At 42.3% G+C, this 11,374-nt stretch overlaps 1 protein-coding gene across 1 annotated transcript in view; it reads left to right on the top strand.

Annotated features, from left to right (window-relative positions):
- Positions 1–1,197: 1,197 nt before the first annotated feature.
- The window catches only part of NOP58 (NOP58 ribonucleoprotein), a 29,102-nt gene continuing 18,925 nt past the window's right edge, over positions 1,198–11,374 (top strand). Inside the window, exons 1-6 of the mRNA XM_072978703.2 lie at positions 1,198–1,372; positions 4,092–4,168; positions 7,241–7,293; positions 8,473–8,597; positions 9,692–9,828; positions 11,070–11,134. Of these exons, the coding sequence (XP_072834804.1) occupies positions 1,328–1,372; positions 4,092–4,168; positions 7,241–7,293; positions 8,473–8,597; positions 9,692–9,828; positions 11,070–11,134 (502 nt within the window). The 5' untranslated portion in view covers positions 1,198–1,327. The remainder of the gene's footprint in view (positions 1,373–4,091; positions 4,169–7,240; positions 7,294–8,472; positions 8,598–9,691; positions 9,829–11,069; positions 11,135–11,374) is intronic.

Below are 11,374 nucleotides of genomic sequence, written 5' to 3'. Positions count from 1 at the left end.
TGGGGTTCAGTCTCAGGTAGCCAACTCAAAGTTGACTCAGCCTTCTATCCTTCCGAGGTCGGTAAAATGAGTACCCAGCTCGCTGGGGCGGGGGGGGGGGGGGCAATGTATAGCCTGCATAATTGATTTGTAAATCACCCAGAGAGTGCTTGAAGCACTATGGGGTGGTATATAAGCAGCAAGCTTTGCTTTTTTAAACTAGCCTTGCTTTGCAAATGCTACAGGCAGACCTTGGAAATCATGCAGGGCCAGAGCTCAACAATAAATTGGGCTGGTTGATGGGGATGGAGCTGAGAAAAAGGTGGAGCTGGGAAAGGACATAATTAAGTTTTACTTGTATTCTGATGTTTCTCTATTCCAGTTGCCACAAGAACAGATCATGCTCTTGCAGCAGCAGGTCAAAAATCCACTGCTTGAATATATTTTAATACAATTTCCCTGACCAATTTCCATTTCCCTAATTTTCCAGGAAATGGCAACCCTGTATATACATGCAGTAATTTAGCCTATGTTGTTTTAGGGTACTCTTATATACATAAACATTCCTCCAGGAGACAGAAAACAGACACCAGGCCTGAGCAAAGATGAGAGGGGGAGAAAAGAGAGAGGTGGGTTGGGTTTGGAAGACTGGGGATTCAATTACAATTTAAGAAGAGTGGGGGAAGGATACATAAATAAATATAAAAGTGAAAGATCACAGAGGAATCCTGCACTAATGTAGGGAATACAGTAGTGAGCTTCTACCTTTTAGCCTTATATTGAGAGATGGGCTTTGTAGTTGTGAACAAAATAACAGTGGCAGTGGATAAACAGCAGAAGTATTATATTTGGTAACAGTTTAAGAAACCTAGGTTTATATTCAATCCATTTCTGTGGGTGTCTATCATGCCTATTTATTTTGTTTCTTTGGATTTCGCCTGATACAGATTATTTTAAATCAGGAACAAAAATGATCTATTGTTTAATCGTCCTTCCTCCCTCCCGGGGGTCGCAGTTGGGCGTTATTGTTCCCCTCCTCCTGAGAAGATATGTGATGGCAGCAGAGAAAGAAGAGACAGAGAAAGAAGAACACGGAAGACTTTCAGCGCGACCACTTCCGGAACCCGAGCTTTCCCTTAGAAAAACCATTGAGTTCCCTTCCGGCTTCTTCCCAGAAGGCCTCACGGCCATTTCCGGTAAGGCGGGCAGCGCCTCACTTCCGCCCTCGTGGGGCTGGCCGTTGGAGGTCCCGCTGCGCCGCGTGTCTTGGTCTTCTGGTAGCGGGCTGGCGGCGGCAGCAGCGGCGGGAGCTCCGGCCTGATTTCACCCCCCCTCCCCCTCCGTCGCGATGCTCGTTTTATTCGAGACCGCAGCCGGCTACGCCATTTTCAAGGTGAGAGCCACGCGTGGGGAGCGGACTTCACTCCACCGGACGGATTGGGGCCTGCGAGGAGGGCATGGGGGAGTGTTAATCCAGAGAGGTGGGCAGCTCTGGCCCTCCAGGGGGTTCTTGGGCCGTAATCCCCCAGGTTCTGCAGCCTTGGGCTGAGGGTCGGTCCAGTCAGACACTCTCCGAGGGGGCCACAAGGTCCCGCTCCTGCCTGGAAGCCGAACCATCAGTGGCACAAGGGGTCCTGGATGGGCCCCCTTTGAAAGGGGTGCGTGTAGTTTTCAATTAAGAGAATGGACGAAGGGTTAACTCATCTGATCCCATTACCTCTTGGATGCCTCTTAACCACATTTCAAGATATTGCAGCCTGTCTTAAGTGGTGAAACGAATGGCCATGATGTCAAAATGATTAAAATGTGCCTCGTTGTGTAGTTGCTGTTCAACGGAGTATTCTTTTTCACAAAATGGAAGCGAAGGATGAAAGGGGCTAATTGGCCTCATATTATCTAATGAATTTGGGGCAGAGATAAAAATTGAACCAGGAGGTTCCTGGACCTCAGCCCCTATCACACCGCCTGTGTCACATCTAGTTATGTGTTTAGTCGTTTAGTCGTGTCCGACTCTTCGTGACCCCATGGACCAGAGCACGCCAGGCCCTCCTGTCTTCTACTGCCTCCCGGAGTTGTGTCAGGTTCATGTTGGTTGCTTCGCAGACACTGTCCAGCCATCTCATCCTCGGTCGTCCCCTTCTCCTCTTGCCATCACACCGTCCTAACATCAAGGTTTTTTCCAAGGACTCTTTTCTTCTCATGAGATGGCCAAAGTACTGGAGCCTCAGCTTCAGGATCTGTCCTTCAAGTGAGCATTCAGGGTTGATTTCCTTTAGAACTGATAGGTTTGTTCTCCTTGCAGTCCAGGGGATTCTCAAGAGCCTCCTCCAGCACCACAATTCAAAAGCATCAATTCTTCGGCAGTCTGCTTTCTTTATGGTCCAGCTCTCACTTCCATACATCACGACAGGAAAAACCATAGCTTTGACTATTCGGACTTTTGTTGGCAAGGTGATGTCTCTGCTTTTCAAGATGCTGTCAAGATTTGTCATCGCTTTCCTCCCAAGAAGAAGGCGTCTTTTAATTTCAGGGCTGCTGTCTCCATCTGCAGTGATCATGGAGCCCAGGAAGATAAAATTTGACACTGCCTCCATATCTTCCCCTTCTATTTCCCAGGAGGTGATGGGACCAGTGGCCATGATCTTAGTTTTTTTGATGTTGAGTTTCAGACCGTTTTTTTGCACTTTCCTCTTTCACTCTCATTACAAGGTTCTTTAGTTCCTCCTCACTTTCTGCCATCAGAGTGGTGTCATCTGCATATCGGAGGTTGTTGATATTTCTTCCGGCAATCTTAATTCCGGTTTGGGTTTCTTCCAGTCCAGCCTTCCGTATGATGTATTCTGCATATAAGTTAAATAAGCTGGGGGACAATATACAGCCTTGCCGTACTCCTTTCCCAATTTTGAACCACTCAGTTGTTCCATGACCAGTTCTAACTGTTGCTTCCTGTCCCACATATAGGTTTCTCAGGAGATGGATAAGGTGGTCAGGCACTCCCATTTCTTTAAGAACTTGCCATAGTTTGCTGTGGTCCACACAGTCAAAGGCTTTCGCATAGTCAATGAAGCAGAAGTAGATATTTTTCTGGAACTCTCTGGCTTTCTCCATAATCCAGCGCATTAGTTATACCTAGTTAAAATGCTGTTTTACCTGCTCTGTCTCTTTGTTGCTGCTTTGTTAAAAGAACGGTGTGATTTTACATCTTAGAATCGTTTGGATTTTGTTGAGTTCTATTATGATAATAGAATTTTGTTTGGGTTCTATTTTGGCAGGTTAGTTTGCTCACAGAAATTGTTTGCTTTGCAGCAAGCCACTGGAAAGGGAAAAGGAGAGAGTTCTGGGGTTTTCATCATGTAGATGCTTACTTAATGACATACCATGTTCAAGGCTTTGTTTGTGAATAAAGATGTATAAAGGAAGGGCTGCTTGACAGAACATAATTAATTTCAGACCTGATAGTTGTTCCGAGGTAATATTGCTAGATTTCCTAAATTTGCTAATTGTAACAGATCCAGCACAAGCTAGTGGTGAATATATTAAAAGGGTAGCTTTTCTGCTACTTTCTTCCTCCTTCTGACCTTTCAGAAAAAAAATTGGGAAAGGAGGACCATGCTTTGAGGATCAGCTGCCTGGCTTTCAAGAGTTTAAAGAAATACAAACTTGTTTGGGTGTCCAAAAGTTGGATCAAAATGTGCTACATTGTGAGTGATATGGCACCTCATATTTCCAACTGGACTTGTTTTCTTCAACTCAAGAGTGGAGAACTGTGGCCCTCAAAGCATTTTTGAAATGTAGCCCACATAATCCATCACCAGTAGCAGTCCTGATGAGAACTAGCAGAAGCTGGAGGCTAAAAATGTATGGAGGACTGCAGTAGTCGATCCTGTTCTACATGAAGACTGATGGAAATGGCTCCAGATACAGAAATTTACAGATAATTGGAATGATAGGTACTTTTTGGTGTGATGTCTTTTTCAATAACTTTTGAGCAACTTTTTAAGAAATGGGGCGTAATTTTGATGTCTGCTTCCATATTCACTTAATGAAACATGAGCATAGGAATAATGCTGCTGAATTTTGTGTACATGTGTTTTACTTTTTCCCTGTCACAGGTTCTGGATGAGAAGAAGCTCCAGGAAATCGATAGTTTATGGAAAGAGTTTGAAACTCCTGAAAAAGCCAATAAAATGTAAGCCATGTTTAGGAAATAGTCATATTCTTGTAAGAAAGTGACACACTTGAAGAGGATTTGTGATCTAGAATTGATACAGTATGTAACAAGTAGAGTCATATGATCCCTGTATTGAAAGATATGCTGCATTGGTTGTCTATTTCTAACTGGACCAGTTCAAAGTACAGTGGTGCCTCGCATAACGATGTTAATTGGTTCCATTAAAAACATCATTATGTGAAAACATCGTTAAGCGAAACACCATTTCCCATAGGAATGCATTGAAAACCGGTTAATCCGTTCCAATAGGAGCCTATTCAATACATTTCAGTGGTGAAAAAAAAATCACCAAAAATTCAAAAAGACTCAGAACGAAGCCAAATTACTTTAATGAAGGTTTTATTAGGTGCACTAACGATTCCAAGCATTTTAAACATTTTTTAACATTTTAGAATATTTTTAAAATAGCGAAAACAGGGCTGTCAAAAAAAAATGTTAAGCAAAACAGGGGACCTAAAACTCATCGTTAAGTGAAGCAAGGTCCCAAACATCGTTATGCGAAAATCCCCCATAGGAAACATCGTTAGGTGAGGCGGCAAAATTTCCAGCAAAGGCCATCGTTATGCGAATTCATCATTGAGCGAGGCACTCGTTAAGCGAGGCACCACTGTATTTAAAGCCCTAAAGCAGTGATCTCCAACCTTGGGCCTCCAGATGTTCTTGGACTTCAACTCCCAGAAATCCTGGCCAGCAGAGATGGTGGTGGAGGCTTCTGGGAGTTGTAGTCCAAGAACTTCTGGAGGCCCAAGGTTGGGGACCATTGCCCTAAAGGACATTGAGCTGTCTAAGGGACAGCCTGTGTTGTAATGAGTCTTTCTGAATGTTGTGATTTTCAGGAGGGGCACTCTTAATACCAACAGTTTCAGAAACCTGTCTAACAGACACAGAGAACAGGGCTTCTCTGGCATAGTTCCTAGACTCTGAAGTGCACTGTCTTCAGATTTGTGATCAGTTTCCACTCTGGCTGCCTGTAAGAAGAGTTTTAAAATGTATTTCTTTAAACTGACATATGATGTTTAACCTACCTGGATGGATGGAGGAACAGACAGGCTTAGATTTCTTTCATAGAAATGTATATTAAATCACTTTCCCATTAGCACAACAGTTTGCTGTTATGGATCGTGCAGAGTGAGCATGGCTGTTGGAATATAGTAGAATGGGAGAGGCATGTTGAAGGGAAAAGATTTACATGACACCTAGAAGAGGTTATCTGTGAAACCAGAAATTGACATGCAAAAAGAGGGCTCCTTTCTTTATCGTGTTATAAGTTGTTGTGTGAATATGAATAGATGGCATAAGGAATCTTAAGTAGTAAATTTCAACTTGTTTTAGTAGGAAATGGCTAAATAAAATTATACCTAGTTGTGTATAACGTACGGCACAATTGCCTAGTTTTATAGTGGTGTCTCAACTTACGACCATAATCCGTTCCAGAACATGGATGTAACTTGAAATGGTCGTAAATCAAAGCACCATTTCTCAGAGGAATGCATTGAAATGCAATTAATCCGTTCTGGCCGAAGGAAAAAATCACCAAAAAAAAAATCACCACAAGACTCATTGGAAACACGATTAATCCCTTCTGAAGGGGGGGAAGCAATCAAGCGTGCAAGACCCATTGGAAATGCACAGAAAACAAATGGAGCAGATCGGAAATGCACAGAGAACAAAGGGGGCAGGTCAGAAAACAAAGGAAAAAGCAAGGGAAGCATGCAGGACCCATCGGAAATGGGGGGGAGACAAACAAACCCCACAAGACCCATTGGAAATGGGGGTGAAAGACTAAAAAACAAACTCCCCAAGACTCAGCACAGAAACATAATCCCCCAGCTCAAAACCACGCTGCAAAAACACCCAAAACAGTTTGAAAAAGCAGAAAACAGCATCTTACCTTACAAGGCAGCCCGAAACCTCCCTACTCACTCAGAAGCAGAAGCGAGGCAGTCCCAAGCCTCCTCCGACCCACACTTTCTAACTGCTGGGGTGAAAGAGCTACAGAGAAGAAGCCTCATTGCCACCTACAGTTAGAAATTTGAATGTCCTGCCTCCCCCCCCCCTTTTTCTGTTCCGATCGCAAGTAGAAGCAAAATTTTGCATCTGGAGCTGATCGTAACTCAAAATGGTCGTAAGTAAAAGCAAAAGCAAAAAGCAAAGCATGCTGCTTATATACCGCCCCATAGCACTTCAAGCACTCTCTGGGCGGTTTTCAATTTAATTATGCAGGCTACACATTGCCCCCCCCCCCCCAGCAAGCTGGGTACTCATTTTACCGACCTCGGAAGGATAGAAGGCTGAGTCAACCTTGAGCCGGCTACCTGGGATTTGAACCCCAGGTCGTGAGTACAGTTTTAGCTGCAGTACAGCGGTTTAACCACTGCGCCACGAGGGATGTTTGTAAGTCGAGGCACCACTGTATAGTATATATTCTGTATTGCTGATTGTGTTTCATTATGTCACTGAGTGTTATACGCGGTCAGGTAAGACAGGCATGTTGTTGCTTCCATGTTACGCTTGGGAGGCTGCAGTATTTTTAACTAGTAGATTTAACTACTAGTATACTTAAGTAGCACACAAATTTGTTACATTTCACCTTTCCTTCACTGAGCTCAAGGTAGTGTACATAGTTTCCCTTTTTCCCATGTGTTTGTCAGATAGGCTGATATCATGTGACTCAGAGGCACCCAGTGAGCCTTGGAGCTTAGTGGGGATTTGAATTTAGGTCTTTTAATCTGACCCAAAATCCTAAGCACTGTACTACCTAACTCTATGCTTTTGTAAGTGCTGAAATCTTCATGGTTTAGTCACAGAAGATGATTTGTTCTCCTGGCTTAATAGTTTTCAAGCTATTTTTTTTTTCTTATTCTTATAGGGATTTCAGAACTGGCTTGCTTTTTTTTTTATTAAAGGCTGAGCAGTGCAAACATATGATCCCTGAACTGTACTTATGTTCTCTTTCACTCTGCAGTAGATGCTAAGTTCTTCATAACCCTCATAAAAACAGTTTGGTATCTTGTTTTTTTCCCCCTTTAGTGTAAAACTAAAACACTTCGAGAAGTTTCAAGACACAACGGAAGCTCTTGCAGGTAATTTGAAGGTTAAAGGGTTCCCTACCTGCTATATCTGAACGTCTCATTGAATTAATGCATTGCAAGTGCTTTGAATTGGGTACTGTGTTCTAGTAGCATTTCTGAGGCTCTTGGAAGTCTTCATCTCTGCAAATGAACCTCTGGAAGCTACAGTACCACAGACACAGAGCTCATAGTGTAAGATAGTTGTGGCACCTTAACATCTTTTGTGCCAAAATCACATTTGATTTTGTTTACAAAAACGTTCTCACCTTCAGTCCCCCTCCCCTTCGCATCCTAGTCCCTCTCAGGTATTGCACTAGAATGTGCATCATCTGCAGGCAGCATAGCCAAAGGCTGTACTAGCTAAGTGTGATCAAAATGGAGGGGAGGCAGGCTGGTAGTTCTTCATGTGACTCTTAGTAAACCTAAAGAGTTAATGTAACCAATATGATTATGTGTCTTATTCAGGCAGCACAGAAACTAGCAATGCTACTTTATGTTCAAACTTGCAGGTATTTGTAGTCTTGTTGACAATGGTGAGATTTTGTAGAGGATGGTGGACTTGGAATTATATAGAATACCAGTACGTTCCATCGTCAGTGATTACAGTGGTGCCTCGCATAACGAGCGCACCGTTTAACGACGAATCCTCATAGTGATCTATTTTTTGGGATCGCTAATGGGCAAACATCGCATTGCGATGATCAGTAAGTGTTTCGCTTACTGATCTTCGCATTGCGATGTTTTTAGAACAGCTGATCAGGGGTTCCAAAATGGCCGCTGGGTGCCCAGAATGGCCGTCGGAAGCATTTTCGCGCACTGCCCTCGCTTACCGAGGCGGCGAAAATGGCAGCGCTATGGAGGATCTTCGCTGAACGGTGAGTTTGGGCCCCATAGGAATTCATTAAACGAAGTTTAATGCGTTCCTATGGAGTTTTTAGTTCCTTTTAGCGACGATTCCAGATAGCAATGATTAATCCGGAATGGATTAACGTCGCTATGTGGGGCACCACTGTATTAGTGGAGCTGAATCTCTGTGATTGCACATAATGTTTTGTCACTACCCCTGAGACGACAGACAAAAAGAAATGACTAGTGACCACCATTGGGTCTAGTTGTTCTAAATTAAACTTTTCTAGCAAGGGTTCTAGAAAATTGGTAGACCTTCTGCAATGTTCTTCTTTCTCTTCTCAGCATCCACTGCTCTAGTTGAAGGCAAGATTAGCAAGAATCTAAAGAAGATCTTAAAGAAGATAGTAGCAAAAGATGCCCACGAACAGTTGGCTGTAGCAGATGCTAAACTGGGAGGTGTAATAAAGGTAAATCCTGGTGTGTGTTAGATGTGTGGTATTTTGATCAATGGCACAACTTTAATCTTTATCGCATCACATAAATGAGTATACTGCAGACATACTGTTTTTCCACCAGATGTGACCTTTCTTTACCTCCGTAGAGGGAGCACGTTTAATGTCAGTTGTCAGTCAATGATGAATACAGTATATGGTCTTCCTTTGCTACAAATGATATGGTGGGAGCTTGCCACTTTATCTTTCATAGTTTTGTTATCATCTATAAATTGCCTGCATTTAAATAAGCCCTCTATAGGGATTAAAAGTTTCTGTCTGAAGACTTACAGAATAATAGATTCCTTACAAATGGAAAAGAGGATGGGTAAGAAAGAGGAAAATAAGTATCTACACAACATCCTCTGTAATCATCCGCTGCCTCTAAGTGGGTTGTTGGTGCCATATTTTAACAGGTGTTTTTGGCTGGATTTTGCCATTTCTTGTGGCATTACCTTTTGCATAGTAACTGTATGTTATGTTAATATTTAATCAGCCTACTTTCTAGGTAGCTCAGTTAGTTAGGTATCTGGCTGTGGAGTTTGTGGTTGGGAGTTTGATTTTCTACTGTGCCTCCTGAGAGAAGAGCCAGCCTGTGTAGCCTTGGGCAAGATGCACAGTCCCAGGATGTCTCCAGAAGAAAGGAATAATAAACCATTTCTGAGTATTCTCTACCTAGAAAACTATGAAACAGGTCATCATAAGTTAGAACAGTGAAGTTTCCCCTACCAGCTTCTATGTGTTTTTGTTTTGTACGAAGACCCGAAGGAAAAATTTTGCTCTTAATATTGATAAGCATCTTACGGAAATCTTGGACTGTGGGTCTTTTGTACACATCTGAAAGGCTAAATTTGTATGGAATGGTCTAATGTGCTCTGCTTTAATATGGAGTTGCAGAGGGGATTGGAAAAGAGTCTCACATAGATAATTTTCTTGCAACATGAGCTTGCTAGTATGCCAGGCTTTTGCAGCCTTGTTTTCTTAATATGGAACTGTAAATATATTATTGCAATTCTGTTATACACACTTTTTCCCCCTGAAACATGTATTATTTATTTTCCCTTCTGCAGGACAAGCTGAATTTAAGTTGTATCCACAGTCCAATGGTTACTGAACTGATGAGAGGCATTCGTTCACAAATGGAAGGACTTATCAGTGGCCTTCCAGCACGTGAAATGGCAGCTATGTGTTTAGGATTGGCACACAGGTAAATATTACATTTTTCCAACTTGCTGTTTCTGCCTGTTTTGTTCTTTTCCAGCATTGTGCTTGCTGTGTTTGACTAGGAAAGGTGTGTGTGAAGAGAATTGAAGGGCAGGGTGTGGGGGAAGCATCAAATTTGGGAAGGCTGTGTAGTGTATCTTTATATGTGGGAGTGCTATTTTATATAACATAGAATGCAAGCTTATGCACAGACACCTATTCAGAGCATGCTCATGCAATAACCTTATGCACTTCTCTGAGATCACTTGCCAAGTAAGAGTGCAGAGAAGAAAAAAATTTTTTGATGAAGTAATATGAGTAAGAGTGAAAGTTTTTGCACCATAATTGGTATGTCTTTGTTGTTGAAAAATATTAGTTGATGCCATTAATACACATCTCTGGCCTCTTTAAAGCTTTTAACCAGAGATCCAGGCTTGCATTTGAAATTATGGAAATTATGGAGCATATTGGATGAGAGCCACTCTCATTCAGTTCACATAGATGATTAGGCTCAAATCCTTTTCTATCCTGTCCTATCAGCTTACCAGCTTTGGTTTTTCATTTGCGCCAGTGACAATAAATGTCTGTGTCAATCGATAGTTTGTAAATCTTCCTGGTGCTATCTGAAACTGGGATTGAGAATATATTCCACCACAGCAGTGGCTGAACTGTAGCTGTCATCAGCCCTAACTGGCTTAGCCAGATATGAGGAATGGTTGGCATTCAGGAAATCCCAGGAACAATCAGAGGGTCACTCTAATCTCTAATCAAAAGCATGGTCCATAGTTAGCTGTCCCAGCCTCAGTAATTTAGGCTGAAACAGGTAATATTGGTAATGTACTGAACAATTTCTTTGTTTCATATTAGAGAAAACATCAGTTAGTGTCTTGCACTAGTCCCCACTAGAGTAGACCCATTCACTCCATGGGTTTTATGGAAATGTTGACTTAATGATTCAGCAATTGACTCAGCGGAGCTCCTCTTAGTTTAGACTAGTCATATTATACTTCTGAATGCATACTTAAGCTGCCTTTGAGACAGATATATAGATTTTTCCATTCACGTTTCCTATCCATTGGTCCAGAATTTCTGTCCTATTGTCCAGCCTGGTTCAGCAGTGCAGGAAGGGCATAATTCTTTTGGCAGCGGAGGGCAGTGCTCTAATTGCTTGGAAGGGAAAGAAAGAGTACATGTGACTGGGGATTGTATATTGAATTGTTTACATTTATGTATATCTGTTTTTAGCCTTTCCCGATACAAGCTGAAGTTCAGCCCAGACAAAGTGGATACAATGATTGTCCAAGCAATCTGTAAGTACAGCCGGATTTTAAATATCCTTCATCTGCAATTGCTTTTAATGCCCTCATATGAGGGCCCACAAGCTTCTGTTTAAATGAGGAACTAACCAGTTTTGTTTAATGCAAAGTTTACCCTGGTGGGGATTTAAAATATAGTCAACTCTTTAATGCTCCTGGCTCATGTCTCAGTCGGGTTTAGTTGGGGGATTGATGAGTATCTCTTTTGATTTGCTGCTTTGGTTAGCCAGAATT

The sequence above is a fragment of the Pogona vitticeps genome, chromosome 1, assembly GCF_051106095.1.
Source record: "Pogona vitticeps strain Pit_001003342236 chromosome 1, PviZW2.1, whole genome shotgun sequence".
Lineage (NCBI taxonomy): Eukaryota > Metazoa > Chordata > Lepidosauria > Squamata > Agamidae > Pogona > Pogona vitticeps.
Note: the sequence above shows the minus strand (reverse complement) of the source record. Positions and strands in the feature narration are given on the sequence as shown.